Raw genomic sequence first — 16471 nt, forward strand, 5'->3', positions numbered from 1 at the left:
TTGTTAGTTTGTTTTTGATTTTTTTTTTAATCTTATTTTGTTTTATTATTATCCTTTGGTTTTTTTGAGGCAGGGTTTCTTTGTGTAGCCTGGCTGTCCTGGCACTCACTCTGTAGACCAGGCTGGTCTGGAACTCACAGAGATCCACCTCTTGAGTGCTGGGATTAAAATGGACCATCACCGCCTGGTCCACCTGTTTGTTTTCTAATGAGACAGAAAGGGTGTGGATGTATGGGAGAGGAGGTGGGGAGGAATTAGGAGAGGCAGAGAGAGGGGAGACCCTAATCAGTATAATATATGTACATGTACACATACTCACACATACACACACACATACACATACATATGGAAAAAGTGGTGAGCCTGGAATTTGAGGTTTCTCCGAAAGGATAGGAAAGTTGTTCTTACAAAGCGTTGTACATGAGTGGTTATCCGTAGCAGCTTGTCCTTTACAATTGTAAGTAAAAACATACAAACATTCATTGGCTGATAAGTGAATATTCTCAACATGGTATAACAGCCAGGCAATATTCAGCCACTCAAAAGAGTGAAGTTCAGACACATGCTGTAACTTGAATAAACACTGAAAACACTGTATCCATAAGAGAAGCCGTGCAGAGGACCTCGGGTAGCATGGTTTCATTTCCATGAAAGGGCCTAAGTAGGGGAATCTGAAGGCTGATGGTGGTGTCAGGAGTTGAGGCAGGGAAGGGCTGAAGGATTGCTGATGGCACAAGGTTCTTCCTGTTGCTGGTGAAATGTCCTGAAATGTGATGGTGTGATGGTACTGTAGCTTTGTGACACATTGAGAACCCCACATTAAACAACAACAAGTAGTCCGAGGATGCCTTGTGGGGTTGATTCTCTCCTCCCATCTTTAAATGGGTTCCTGGTATCAGCTCGGGTCATCAGGCCTGTCCCCCATCATGTACACTCACACACAAATAAACAACAAAACAATGTTTAAGAAGAACTAAGTCGTGATAGGACCACATGGGAACGGATTCATCAGATGCATTTGGAGAAGCATCAACACTTTTGCCCTTAAGCAGTGCCCTATGCTTCCCACTGAACTATTGCAGTCTCCGGACCCTTCCTTCCGCTCTTTCCCCTCAGCCTTCCATGTTCATCGGGCTCACTGATGAACATATGTAGGGAATGTCTTTCCAAAAGCCACCAGCGGTACCTAGTAGTGAACACAGAATGAAGGGCCAATCCAGTCTGCTGAGTCAGCAGTCTGCAGACTTGATGTTCACAGGGTTCCATCCTCAGCTCTGAACGGTCCGTCACTGTCTTGCTAAACAAACACTGCTACCATCCTCCCCGTGCTGACCCAATGACTGCTGCCTTCTGTACCTCCTCACTCACTCCCTCAGTTCAGAGATGCTGAAACCTGCCTGTTCACCTACTACCATCTTCCTTGGACAATCAATTTTTCTTTTACAGCTTTTAATCACAAAAATAATATGTGAGCTGATATGTATAGTAATCAGTTCAGTGTGGTGTGTGTGTAGTGTGTAAACATCTTATCAGATTGTAAAGTATTGTATGTGTAGGAAATTAGTGAAGATGACTCCTGGGCAGGGCCAGAAATGAGGAAGACTTGTAGGCTGGAGACTCCTAGTCTGCATCCCCCTGGCCCCGCCCAGCTTCCAGCCAAAGGAGAGCTCTTTCTGACCAGAAACTAAGTCAAGCCTGTTGTGATGTACAGGGTACTGGTGAATTGTCATATGCTGTTTAAGCTTGTTGAACACAGACTCTGGGAGCAAGGAGAGTTCCTGTCCCAGATCCCAGCATGTTTGTTTCGTGTCGTCTAAGGCTTGTTGGAAATGAGCTGGCCTCCTTGACCCTGAACCGAGGAGGCAGAAGGAGAGCAAAATAGCACAAAACTGAAAACACTGCATCCTTGAGAACAAGAGCCAAGCTAGCTATTCTCACCCAAGGTCACTACTGTTTGTCCCGCCGTGTTATAAAGATGCTTGCAGTAGGAAGAGAAGACAGAGGAGCATTCTCGATCTGTAGACAAAATGCTCTGCCTGCACACTCTGATGCATTTACGGGGTATTTCAGTGCCCTGGGGAGCTGAGTCTCCTCACTCCACCTTCAGGCTAATCCTCAGTGCTATGTTGTGCATGTGTATGTGGTTTTGTGTGCACACTCTCGTGTGTGTGTGTGTGTGTGTGTGTGTGTGTGTGTGTGTGTGTGGCAAGAGTTCAACATCAGTAGGCTCTCCTATTCTCCACATTGTTTCAATGATGCAAGCATCTTTATAACACGGGACAAACAGTACGTGTACATGAGTGTGTGTGCGTGCAGTGCAGTGTACATGTCCCTGCACACACAGGGATCTAGTGCAGAGCACGGGGTCCCTTTGCCTGTTGCTCTCTGCCTTACTGCCTTGGGACAGTCTCTCACTGAGTGTAGAACTCACTGACTTGGCAACACTAGCTGGGCCAGCAAACCCCTGGGATTGTCCCACCTCTGTCTCTCCAGTGACGGCACTATAGGTATGAACCACTTTATCTGGCCCTTTCTATGTGTCCTCCCCAGCCCCTGCTGCTTTTCCTGGGCACCTAGCCAGCCCCCCCCCCAGGGTTACAGCGTGAATATGAATCACCTGCCCCCAAAGTTTCCGGTGTGGAAGGCCTGGTCCCCAGCTGGTGATGCTGTTGATGGGATTGCATTGTAAAGGTGTGAACGTCATCAGTAGACTAACTCATTAATGCGTTCCCTTGCTGAATGGGTTTAGAAAGTGGGGACTGAGAGGAACGGGTCACTGGGCGAGTACCTCAGCAGTGGACAGCACATAGCTTATCTGGACCCTTCCAGCCATCTCTGCTTCCAGCCACCACAGGCCAAGCAGCTTTCCTCTACCACTCCCTACCTTACCACAGGTCCAGAGAAACGGAGCCAAGTCATCATGAGCCATAATCTGTTCTCTCTAAGTCATTTGCCCTCTACCTCCTGGAGTTGGTCGTTATTGTCATTTGAATGTGAAATGCCACCCACAGACTAATGTGTCAAATCCATAATACCAACTCCCTGTGAGAGGAACAGAAGCACTGGCCACAGGCACAGTCAAGGACGCCTGTGTGAGGATGCCAGGTCCAACTCATGGGGCACCACACCCGTCCACCTCTGCCATTCAGCGCCCAGAGTCACGGGTGACAAGCACTGCCAGCCTCTGTGTCACTCCCTGATGTCCAGTAGAGTTGGGAACAAAGGTCCACTGGGGGCAGGAGAAGTCACGATGGCAAATACGAAAGGCAGCCTTTACCTGGAATATGACTTGACTGGGTTCTTGGCCTTCAAAAATAGAGAACGTCATGGGCTTCAGGGGGCCGCTGAACTTCCCTTCTTGGCCATATCCACTTGTCTGTTAATAAAGAAAGAGAAAATGAGCACTTACTGTGAATGCATGCATGTCACTCATGGTTTTATTTGACTTTCAGAAACAATGGCCAAAACCAATGTAAACCCGATCAGGGCAGAAAGTGGTCTAGTTTCATCAATAGACTCTCCTACCCTGTCAACGTAATCTGCCAGGAGCCTCACATTGCTGTTTCTCATTTAACCATGAGAGCTGCCATCCTATGGGAAGTATCTTAACTCCCATGCCACAAAGGAAACTCCCAAGAATGAAACCCACATGAAACACGGGTGTGAGAGACAGGGACCTAACGCTTTGACCTAATTTAACAAGTGTGTGGCCTCCCCTCTGCCTTCTAAATCATCCATGGCTACACCAGCTTTTGGGAATCACTTTGAATATTCTGACAGCATTGTGCCTCATTCCCAGTATCATGAATGAAGTTTATAGCCATGTCTAAGACAGAATTTGGGGAGGGAAGGAAGGGTATGTAGATAGATAGCTTAACATAAAGCTTCCTTAGCGCGTAGTCACATGGTAAATTCTAGTCAAACTAGAGGTGTCACATTAAGAGAAGCTTAAAGTACACTCACAACTGACTAGCAATTTATGTTCACTTAAAAATAATAAAATCATGAAGTGTTTACTCCAAGCAGATATCCTACATGGTTCTAAAGTCCAAAGACCTTAGAAATCTAAGCAGCCTCCAGGGTCACTGGAATCCAGGCCAGTAAGGAAAGTTTGTAATTGCTAAGCTAGTATTCATGGGAATCTGGCCTAAGCACATTTCATCCTGGCAATGATCCTACCTACTGGGGAAGTATAGTGCCAGTAAGCCCTGTTGAGACCAAAATATAGAAAAGCTGTTTGCCCACAGAGTAACCAGAAGCCGGATTTGAACCTGCAACTCTGGAACCAACCTTTTCAACCCATAGGCATTATTGCCCATGGGGGGGGTGAAAAAATGATGGAAGGGAAGCTGGCTACTGTAGGGCCTGAAGGTGTGGCTTCCATCATTCCAACCCTGGAGATCAGTCCATAGCCAATGGCTGTCGTCACTACTGTCCTGAAGGCAGACCGGGGCAGAGAGTAAAGTGGGTAGAGAAAGAGGCAGCCAGCCTTACACCCAACACCAGAATTCAGTGTCATATTCGGGCTGCTGGCATGGTCTCCTCCCTAGGTGCTCTCTGGGCCTCCAGTGTGTGGTGGGGTGAGCTGGGTTAAGTTGGATCACACAGAACTTGCTAATGGCAAGTTCTGTTTCTGCTTCTTCAGGGAGAACAAGTGGATGCTTGTCACCAAGATGCTTCCACCTGGGAGTAATCCAAACAGTCAGGGGCCAAGAGACAGGGAGAGGTCCTAAACTGCACCTCAGCCACAGGAACTGAACCAGTTGACACTGCTCGTCTGATAAAAGACAACAAACAAAATAGAAGGCCTTGGGACTTTGGTCTTCTCTCCCCTCTGTGCGGCGTTTCCTCAAAGAGCTGCCCTTAGCCACTGCTAGTCTCTTTGCGGCATCCCCCCACACAGGTAGGGAAGTCGAGGGGCCCTTCCCAGGCTCCCTTGCACATGGAAGCTGAGTGGAATACTTCTTGTTCACGACAGGAATGGGGAGATGGGCAGGGAGATAAAGAAGCCAGGCTTTTGTTTCCTGGTGGGAAAGGACAGGTATGGCTGGGATTTTCACCCTTCCTTGTGGCTCTCTGAGAGGCAATTGGCTTTTTATCAGCAACTGGGGCAGTCACCCTGGGCTATGAGGAAACGAACCAGCTAAAATGATAGTGGTCCAAAGAGAAAAGCACTCCTGGTCTGTATTGTCACTTGGACTTCCTGTTAACTATGAGAAATAACCCTCCATTTATTTAAGTTGCTCCAAAGCCCAGTTTCCTGTTATTTGCAGCTAAAAGCATTTTTACCTTCCACAATAATTTCCTAGACTTTTAGCTGCCTCCTCCTCTCTGAGATTGACTTCCTCTGTGGCCTTTCCCTTTCTTCTTGTCACGGCTTCTCCAACTCCATTACTTACGAAAAGTAAGGCAGGATGGCATAGGCGTCCAGTGTCACTAAGGTGGGTGGGTCTAAGACAAGGGCAGCATTTTTCTGAGGCTCTACCGGCAAGCTCCAAGGCTTGCCTCTGAGACCACCCGGCAAGCAATCAGCCTTGCAATTACCCACACCAGTGGAAACTTCATTAGGCCACAGACCTCACAAGCAAGGCTGTGTTTTCCACATACAGACAAGCTAGGAAGGAGAGGCAGTTCCAGGGTTCAAAGTTGCATCCTCATATCGGGGCAACAAATCTGCCCTCCCTCCCATTAATATGACGATTGGGGTTATAAAGGTTTCCAATTGAATGTGTACACTATGAGTCACCAAACCACACTGCCAGAGCTGAGATGGATGGCATGGTAGAAGTGACGAGAAGACAAAACAGCCTTCATCCAGAAAGGAAAGAGAAATGCAAGTCGCCTTCCCAGGCACCATCACCAAAGTATTACAACCGAGTGTCGTTCTCTCTTAGATCTCAATGCTGCTTCCTTATTCATAACCATGTAATTCATTTCTACCCCAACTCCTAGCTCTGTGCTAGGTGCTGAGGCTGCAGAGCCAGCTAAAATAACCACCTTCATTATGGAGGTCAGGGTCCATGTAGTTATAGATGCCGGGCGTTTGAAATGTCATGATATTCGTGGCTCTTATCTATTCAGTGCTTAGGCTGTGCTGCTCCTTGATCCAAAAGCTCCTATAAGTCAAATGCTAAGATTAAACCCATCCCAAAGGATAGAAAACTGAGGTTTGAAGTCTAAAGTCCATTTCCTATCGTGGGCAAGTGGCAGCCTCAAATTAGAACCTGGTTCATACTTTACTGTCCCCTATGATAATATAGGTAGAAAAGGATGTTTGAAAAGCCAGGAGGAACAAGAGTCGAATGAGGATGCTCATACCCCCAGGCTATGAGAATTCTAGGAATTCCTCAATCGTGAAGGAGATTTTGGAAAGCTTGGTTTGGTTCTATTTCACAATGTAAAAGAAAAAGGTAGGCATGGAGAAGTGATGGAAAGACAGTACGTGTATGTGTTAAAATGTATTACATGTGTAATGCATGTGAATAAAAACATTAAAAAAGTTAAACTATACAGGCCCTATGAGGCTTTTGAGGACTTAAAATTTGGTGTATTGCTTTGAGATACCAGAAAAAAAGGGATGCAATGTTTTAGGTGAGGCAATCTAAATACTTCCTTTTGTGGAAAAATAAAATCAAAAATACTCCTAAAATCTTGGTTCATAAAACAGTGAAATTTTGGACAACCTTCTGCACCTCAGGTGCCTTGTGATTAAAGCAGGGATGGTATATACTGTCTAGCCAAGCTCAGTAGCTGGAGGCCAGTTTCCTTTTAGTTCCATGTTCAAAGCCTGTGAGACAGTAACAACAACACAAGAGACATGACTAAAGACAAATTTAACTAGGAACCTCCGAGCCACTTATGAAAATAAAAATACAGAGTACACAATGGTGAAAGCGGAAAAATATCATTTCTTGTGCCTTTGTGGCTGGCTTTCATGATTTTTTAAAAGTTAAGATGAAGTGACAAAGACTAATAGACACATCACTGCAATTCTTCTCTTCAGCCAGAGGCCACAGGTGAAGGGTGGGTCAAGTTTAAACTCAGGGCTGTAGCTCAGTGGTGTAACACTTGTCTATGTACAAGGGCCTGGGTTTGGGTATCATAAAAATAAACAAATAAAACCACAAACATCGTGCTAAGGCTCGCCCATTATATGGTTTATTGCCTCCTAAGAACTGGGATAAAGTGTCCCCTTCAGCTGATGGGCAACCATGGGGCTTGTAGTCACTCTGTTAGATACATCACGTGAGAACATAGCGCATCCATTCTCTATGACGACTTAATTTTGATAGGCTACATTTAAAGATACAAAAGAAAGTGGGGACAACCATTCTTTCCGTGATATAGAGTATAAAGATGTCAGAGAATACCCTCCAGACCCCCTTTGTGCTTACCAAGTAAAGTGTGAGAAGACACAGGGAGTAAAGCCGGGCGGAGGTCATCTTGGACTCCTGTGAGTGAACTGGAGATAAAGGGGATAGTCATCAGACTGTTAAATCACATCTTCCCAACAGTCAGAATCTGGGTGACATTCTGTCACAAATCCAGCTAAATGGGGTCCTCTAGGCCCACTCTCCCCTGTGTGGAATGGCCAATCATCCAGCTCTATCCCCGTCTATGGCTTTGCACCTGTCAACATCTCCAACTGGGCTCTGTAATTTCATTTCTGTAATGGCCTCACTTCACTGGAGTGTCTCAAATCAGCGGCATAACGTATCTCTTTCACTCATGTTTGCTCTGTGTTTGCCTTATGATTTTATTGGTTCCCACAGATGAGATGTGCAATGGTGGATTCTGGGATGCTAGGTCAGAGAATTGCCATGGTGCAAAGCTGCAAATGCCTGAGATTCCTCAAGTGCAGGGGAGCCAAGACTGTTGACAACTCTCAGAGACCTCTCTCCAGCTGCCTCCTCGGTCTTCTGAATACTATTATAGACTGTGCTTTGGATTGCTCCAAAAGAACACATACTATTTTCCCACCCCTCCTTAAAGCTGCACATTTCACAGAAATTTTAACTTTCACCCCTGACATGCGTCGTGACTAACTGATTCCAGTATGTAAATGAAATTTCCACTTGGCCTGCAAAGGAATGTGGCTGCCTGTTATGATAACACAGTCAAAAATAAATAAAGTTTAAAAGAACAAGCAAGGAGCCAACATGTATTCATTTCACTAGTGTTCCAAGCCATTTTATTATTACACCTGGGGATTACGGATGGCACCGGGTTAGTTCATCCTTCCATTTATTTTAAGTTGTCTACATTGAACATGTATTACTAATACCAGTAGCATAGAAAAATGTTTAAAATTTTAATTGTTATAAAACTTTTAAATGCCCTGGAGAAGAGAAGCATGCTATTCCAGTTTAACCTCACAAAAGCCCTGGGCGATAGAAACAACATGTGTCACCACCTTCAGACCTCCTGCTTGGGAAACCCTGAACGTCATCGTGAAATGCCAGACGCTGGCACAGAGCCATGCTGCCCACGTTGTTGCTCTATTCCAACCATAAGCAAACAGTTTCGCTGCTCTGTCCCCCAGTTTCCCCATGAGGAAAATGCCATAGTAACAGGCATGAAGTAAGGAATAATAAGGAATTGTTGTTGGAATGCCAAGGAATGCCTAAAGCCCCTTAGGTAAGAAGAGGCATGGGTGGGCATCTGCCAAGGTAGGTCAACTCCAAACTCCAAACCTTCTTCCTGTCCCTCTTCATGTCGGTGTGACCGATGTGATAGTAACAAAGGCACACACATGGCCACACAGGTGGACACATTTATAGAGTGCACAGTTGTCACACACCATCTAAACAACCCACTCTTAATTTCCCATGGCCAGTTTAAGAAAAAGCTAGAATTCTAAGATTCGTTAGTTCCTTGACTGCTTAAAATTTAGTTTTTATAATAGAATAAATTTGGTAGACATGCCAAATCTCTTAGATTAAACTCACTATAATTAAATACAAACAATGTATGTTTTTTTAACTATTGAGAAATACTTATTTGATTTAGGAAAACAAATTATGAATCTTCCATATTCTGGAGTAGTATGAGAGGAAGTACAAGCAGCCCCATATACCCACAAACTCCTTATCTGCAGATTCAACTAGCCACAGACAAAAAATGTTGGAGGTAGATGGGAGTGTGTGTCAGCACTGAACAAATGAGGAAGTTGTTTCTTATCATTTCCAAAGCAGGACAAGATGATAGTGATCCCTGTGGCATTTACAACAAACGGGGCATTCCAGTTGGTGACATATCCCAGAAGGAAAGTGTGGTGCTGCAAAATAAGGTTGCCATGAATGGGCGCCTAGAAATCATGATGTCAAGCTAAGTACAGCAGACTTGGAAGACAAAGGCTGAGTGTTTTCTCTTATATGCAAAAGCCCAATCTTAAAACACAATACACTGAATGGTGGTAGTATTCTCCTTTAATCCCCATACTCGGGAGGCAGAGGCAAGCAGAAGCCTGGTCTCCACAGAGAGTTCCAGAAACCTTGTATCAAAAGGACAAAGCAAAACAAGAAAGCAATACATGTGTATGTGCTTATGCATTTGTGTGGGCAAGTCATGAAATTAGAAAGGCAATTATGAGAGGGAAGGAAGAGAGTTTAAAGGATGTGGGCAATAGAGCAAAATAATACAGTCAAGAAGACCAACAGGAAGGAGAAAGGAAAACAGCTGGAACTAACCTTAAAAGTTAGTTATTTTTAAATTAAAACTAATTATGCATTTAGGGTTTAAAATGTACAGGAGGAGGTGTGTGGTTACCTGCAGTATCACACCCTTTTACCTAAGGGCCTGGATCTGATAAGTGTAGAGTCCTAGATATCAAGGGGACCCTCAAGCATAATGAGGATGTGTATTCTTAAGCTTAACTACCCTTTAAACATGAACAAAATCCACATGACAGTTATCAACCTACAACCAACAGCACTGATGCATTGGGTCCCAGTCTTCAAATTCCTCCCCATCCAGGGTCTTCACAGGCTATGCCAACTCTCTCGGGCTTATCTACCACTCCCTGCCCACACCCTGGCCGCTATGCACTTTGCCCAGATCACTGGATTTGTGTCCCACACTCAATGCTCTCCCGCCTGCCACAGGCCTGGGACACAGACAATAAGCCACAAGAATTTGCCTAACAAAGTCTGGTTATGGGCTCCATCCTCGCTCACCATCACCAGGGTGATGGTCCAGCTACCTCATTCCTTTTCAGATGTTGAGTCAGACTTCTTCAATGTGCTAGGGACTCCCAAAACAAGGAGATCAGATCTGCCATCGCAGAGCTGGGCCCTGCTCCTACCTTCTTCAGGGATCAATCCTTGACTCCAGACAGAGGCCTCCTCCTTTGGAACTCCCTGTTCTTGTTATTCATAATTACTTGATTGATTGTTTTGTCTATGCTTTATTTATTGGCATTACTGCCTCTACTAAAACATAAAATCCTGTGCAGTAGAGATCTTGTTACTTTTTTAACCTCCCAAAGTGCTTCATACCATAGCTCACATATATTAAGATCTCAATAGATGTTTGTTAAATCCTACAGCATTCATCATTGTCTAACATGGAAAGCCTGTTGATTTGTTCTCATCTATAAGCTTTCAGAATAAATATTACTCTCATAAAATAACCATTCACTAATTTGAGATTTAAAAACTAATCTTAATGCATAGTACAGCAATTCATTTTCTTTATTGATAAAAGCAGTCCTATAAATGGTTGAGAAACAGTTGGAATATGTCCTCTTTCACACTGAACTGACTTTTTTCCTTTTTGGACTCTTGAGTCTTGCAAAGAAACACAAATTGAATGACAGAAAAAAAAATCAACATTAGTAAAATGAATTCCTATCATTGTCAGGGAGTTAAAACAGATAGTGATCAAAAATCACTAGTTTACCATTTGCATGTACTGTTACCTCTCACAGGACCGTTTCCTGTGAGAAACAGAAATAACCACTTGCCACATCTTTGTAACGAGTGTCATGACATATTTGAGGACAATCCTCCATGCCACAAAGTCGTAAGAAGCATGGAGTCTGGGGACTAATGGGTTGGGGTCACCGGGCAGTGAGGGTATCTGCCTTTGAGAGCTACAAGAGTCAAGGATTAATACCAGGAAGGGTGTGTCATCCTGCAATCTGCACTTTCTCAGTCAGAACTTGAACACTGGCCTGGATATCTCCTTTCACCGCCCACTTTCTGATGGCCCCACTCCTCAAGCAACAGCCCCTAAGCTGTCTCCAAACAGGGAAATGGAACAGCAAGTTAAAGCCTTTCCACAAATGATTCAGAGCAAACCATGCCAAGGATAGAATTATGTCCAAGAACTTTGTTCTCTCAGACAGGTCTTTCTTTGACTTCCTCTTTGCAGGAACATGACTCACTAGGTGCTATCAGACCCTGGGTCATGCCTACAGCTGAGACATCCACATCATAGGACAACTCAGAGATACCACCTGGACGGAGCTTAGTTGACTTTCAGATAACTCAGTGGCATCTCCTCTGAAGGGTTGACCCAACCATCTACTTGGAAATTTTGCTATTGCCAGGGTCTCCCAGGTGCAAAGGCCAATTCAGACAGTTCTTACGGTGACTGAAAGACCGAGTGTACCTACAGTGACAAAGACCAAAGGCTCCTGGCTCTTAATGAGTTTTGAATAGAAGACCTCAGTCACCTCGCCCAGCAGGTGGCTTCTCAGGCCCTTGACCTTGAATATGGAACTCTCCAGGGGAGTTGCCTTCACTGAGTCTACTATAGTCTAGTAGCCCGGAAGTCACAGTCATTCCTGCAGACTGTATGAGACCACAACACACAGCCACACAGCACTTGAGACTTTCACATGAATTATCCTATGGTTTTCTCAGGGGGACCCTGTGAAGCAGATACCACGTGCATTTGAGATGAAAATATCAAAAGGCAAAAGTCTGAGAGCTTAAGAGACTTGGCGGAAGTCGCACTGCCACGTTCATTTCCAGCCCTGTGCTCTCAGCCACGGGGCCCTTCTAGCCAGCAAGCTGCGCCTTCATGCATTATATCCTTCCACAAATTTAAGACTTAGCTTGTGCTTCATGGTTGTTCTTCCTTTTCCTACGCTGACGTAGCTCGCCCTGCCCTAACACACATGCCTCATACCATGCGTGCCAAGGCAAAAGTGTGTCAGTCTGAGAATTTTGTTCTTGTCTGGAACATATTTGTGTATTGTTCTTTCCTCACATCCCCTCTGAGCCTTACCTGAGGAGTCTCCCAATTTTTAACCAGCCCCAATGTATCTTCCTCCCAAGTTCATATGCCACAGTGCCAACTACCTACGTCCTCAACATGTGACTTTGTTTGGGATTCTTCATAGACACAGGGTGGGCCCTCACCCAAGGTGGTGCTGCTGTCTCTATAAAAATGGGAAATTTGGACACAGATTCCTAGACAAGAAAGAAAACCACTTGATCATGAAGGCAGCCATCTGCAACCCCAGAAGAGAGGCGTGGAACAGAACTTCCTCCGTGGACCTCAGAAGGAACCTTGCAGACACCTAGGTCTTAAGCTTGAGCTCCAGAACCATGACATGGGAATTCTGTTTCAGCCACTCATTCCTGACTTTGACTGAACAAGGTGCTGCCATCCTGGGGTGGGTGGCCTCAAAGGAGACGTTACAATGCTAATACGTTATTCCACATATTATGGTGTCCCCAAGGTGACATTGGAGACACAAGCATGAGCAATTCTCTTGCTGGCCTCTAAGGCTTCTAAAAGGTTTTTCACCATGTGAAGACACTCTTATCATCTCTCTGCTTCTTCTGAGTAATTACAGGGACTTTCTAGGTCCAGCCCTACAGAAACTCAACATGCAAACATCACACACACACACACACACACACACACACACACACACACACACCTACCTGCTGAAAAGCCAAGTGCTAACAAATCTTAAATAAGGTCTCTAGCCCTTTTCATCTGGGTTTTTGAGGGGAGAGAGTGTCACCAATGGGCTTTGAAATAACTTATTCAAAACTGAAAAATGAGCCATGCCAAAAGCAAGGAAGGTATGGGAGAAGGGCACAAAATTAGTTTATCACAGGGTGGTGCGGGCAGGAGAGGATGTGACTGGACTCGTAACACCATCAGCACTAAACGGCGCTGCTTAGCATGTGTACCATTTGTTTTACAGCTGCATTGTATATTGCTAGGAGCAGCATAAATTCTAAGGCAAGGCCAGATATGAATAAAGATCAGATTAAAGTTGGCTCACACCATTGTTCACCCAGCCATGCTGAGGTCACCCAAGCCCGTCTTTCTGCTCTGCCTCACAAATCACTGGCACCAATTATTTCGCTTAACTAGGGGCTGACCAATTTGCACTCTTGACAAATTAGCGCCCCAATTAAGGCAACTCTTAATGAGCTAGAAACAAGCACCCAGGCATAAAATGAGGTCTGCTGCCTCACGCTGCAGACCGATGGCTCCCGAGGTGGGAAGCGGCAGCACTGTGTGCTTAGAGCTGAAGGAAAAGCAAAGAAGGAAAGGGAAAGGAAGGGGAGAAGACACCCTCACATCTACACCACAAAGACAAAGCTGTTTGGTTTCACTAAACTTCACAGTGTGGATAGACTGGTCTCTGAATATGAGAGTCTGGGTTTGGGTATCCAAAACTGGGGGTGATGATTTTATCAGCAGGTTTATGATGGGATGCATGGATTCATAAGAGGATAAATAGTGCCCTGGAGAAGTTAAAAATGATTTAAATTTACAAGATTAATTATAATAGGAGTCACTAATGTATTTACCTTTATTAAAGGAAAAAATAGAGCTCTTGAGACTATTTTGAGGATCACTATCATGGTCTCTTTTTCACCTAGCATGCCCACAAACTAAACAAGGATGGGACTAGACCAGATGGGAAGAAACAGTTTCCACTTAAAGTCTCATGGGACATACTAGTTGTGGTGGCTTGAATGAGAAACCCAGAGGATCGGGTATTTGAGCACTGCAGCCTAGAGGGAGGAAGTCAATCACTCAGGGTGTGCCTTGAGGGTTCTCGGCCTTGCCCTGATTCCAGTTGACTCTGCTCATGCTGCAGTTGAGATGTAATCTTTCAGATCCTTTCTCTTGCCACCATGCCTACTGCCAAGTCCCACCTAACCCCTCCCGTTAGGGAGTCCCCTTCCCTGAAACCATAAACCCAAATAAACACTTCCTTCTAAGCTGTCTTGATAGTTTATCACAGCAACAGAACAGTAACTGTTGGAGAAAATATCTAATACTCTAGTCCCCAAAGGAAAGGTGCCCCAAGTCCCCCAAGTCATCAGAAGGATGGGGACTTTGATGTATGCACAGCAATGTGCTTCTCACCTATATTACTCCAGGAGACTGGAGTTAGGCCTGCTTCCCCTGGTGGGAGCAGGTTATAACCCAGGTGAACTGGGAGGGGAGCCAAGTACTCCGTATATAGTAGACAACTACCATGAGGATCCTCTCTGCCCTAAAGACACGGGTAGGGATTGCTATTTCTCATAAAAGATGGCTTGATTTTTTTTTATGAAGTTTCTTTTGTATGAAGCAGCATTTCTTCATGTGAATGAAACATAAAGATCACACATGCTGGCCTACAGAATCCATTAGGAGGTAATTCTAAATTCCATTCTATACCACAAAACTGAGATATTGAAAGATGTAAAATTTTTTAAAAAGCCACCATTTGCTATTGTACTAGCTAATATGCAAGCAAACACATAGTCGTGCTCAAGTGCAGGAGATTGGCAGTCTCCCTCCAGTCATTTCATTTTAACTGATGGCTATACAGAGAAGAAAAAAAAATTAACTTAATTCTGCCTAATGAAGTGTACCCAACCCTAAAAGATTTATAATGAATCAAATGTCTTTTAAAGCTTGCATTTACTCAATGCCCTTTGGAAAATCCATTCATTTAAATACTATAGCCCTGTTATGTGGATTCTGTTATCAGACAAGTCAGGAAACTAAACTCATGGAAGTTAAGGAAAGGTTTTATTGACTGGATGTAAAGCTCTGAGAAGGAGCCACACCTAGGCAGCATGCATGAGAAGAAGATTCTCTTCATTTCAGGAACTGCATGTGGTACTTGCCTACCCTGCATGGCCCTAGATTTGATCCCTAGCATCAGAGAAAACAACACCTGGACGTCATAATCTTTTAAATTTGGGAAGAAATCACTGAATCTGAGTATTCTGAATAAAATTCAAATTGTCATCATTACAGAATATTTTAAGAAGAATTAAGGTTTTAAGGTTTTCTTTCTCCACCTAGGCAACTACCAAGGCTAGCTTAGTCTGTTATATATTGCTTGCATGAAGAATATTTGCTTTAAAATATTTAGTATTTGAGCTACCTGGTGACTATCTGATTATGGTAAGTTAATGTAGCTCAAAGTGAAGTAAATATTTCTGTTTGTTCTCACAATTTGTAAATGGCAACTAGATCTACCCCCAAGAAAGCCCTCTACATCTTCCCTTGTTTAGTTACTCAATGAGTAGACCACAGAAAGGCTAAACGTCTACGCTCATTCTAAATTAAACAACAGAGATTTCTGAATGAATACAATTTTATGCCAACAAACGAAACAAATATTTCTACTCCTATGTGCATGTGTGCATGTTGACTATTTCTTCTTTCTTCCTTTCTTGCTTGCTTTCTTTCTTCCTTCCTTCCTTTCTTTCTTTTTTGTGGACCTTATGAGAAAGGAACAAAACAATGGCCAGCATTTCCCAGAGTTACCTCTCTTGACAAAAACAGTGGAGCATGTTTTCTTTCTAAATCCCTCTTTTGACAGTAGGACACAGGTTATACTTTGACATTTGTAAGGGGAAGAAGTTACTGCACATGTAATGTTCATTTTCAACAGCAATAACTTCCTTCAGATCTGAGTGATCTTCAACCCTCAAGATTTACACGGGAACCTCTTGAGGGACTTTTAACCTTTGAGTGTTAACTATCAGATGCCAATCAGTTTATAATTATTATGTCAGATCCCATGTTCTTAGCATAGCTGTGTGTGTGTGTGTGTGTGTGTGTGTGTGTGTGTGTACATGTATGTGTGTACACGTTCGATGTAGGAAGATCTTTCTAGAAGGGTGTGGTGTTACACACCTATAATCCCAGCATGCAGGAGACTCACAAGCTCAAGGGTGGCCTGCACTCCCACCTAAAAAGACTTTGTTTCCTGCAGCATTGCTACTTTCATCTTTCTTCCCCTACAGAGCAAACAGCGACCCCTCAACTTGACCTGTCTCCGTTACCCAGACTTTCTCCTGGAAAAAGAAGCCAATGTTCACTGAATGTCTACCATTGCAGCAAGCACTTTACCTATGTATTTGCTTCTCATGATCCCCATTTAGGCAGGTTATCTTTTATCTAAATGGAAAAGATTAGGGTTCAGAGGGCATAAGTACTATGCTCTGTAGCCAATCAATGATGAAACTGGCCCAACCCAACTGAC

General features: G+C 44.2%; 1 protein-coding gene across 1 annotated transcript in view; it reads right to left on the reverse strand.

Annotated features, from left to right (window-relative positions):
* Nucleotides 1-8449, reverse strand: part of Cdh17 (cadherin 17) — a 55773-nt gene extending 47324 nt beyond the window's left edge. The window contains exons 1-3 of the mRNA XM_051199286.1: nucleotides 8377-8449; nucleotides 7395-7462; nucleotides 3278-3376 (exon numbers count right to left, since the gene is read on the reverse strand). Of these exons, the coding sequence (XP_051055243.1) occupies nucleotides 3278-3376; nucleotides 7395-7462; nucleotides 8377-8449 (240 nt within the window). The remainder of the gene's footprint in view (nucleotides 1-3277; nucleotides 3377-7394; nucleotides 7463-8376) is intronic.
* Nucleotides 8450-16471: the final 8022 nt, after the last annotated feature.

This window comes from Phodopus roborovskii, unplaced genomic scaffold, assembly GCF_943737965.1.
Source record: "Phodopus roborovskii unplaced genomic scaffold, PHOROB, whole genome shotgun sequence".
In the NCBI taxonomy this organism is placed as follows: Eukaryota; Metazoa; Chordata; class Mammalia; order Rodentia; family Cricetidae; genus Phodopus; species Phodopus roborovskii.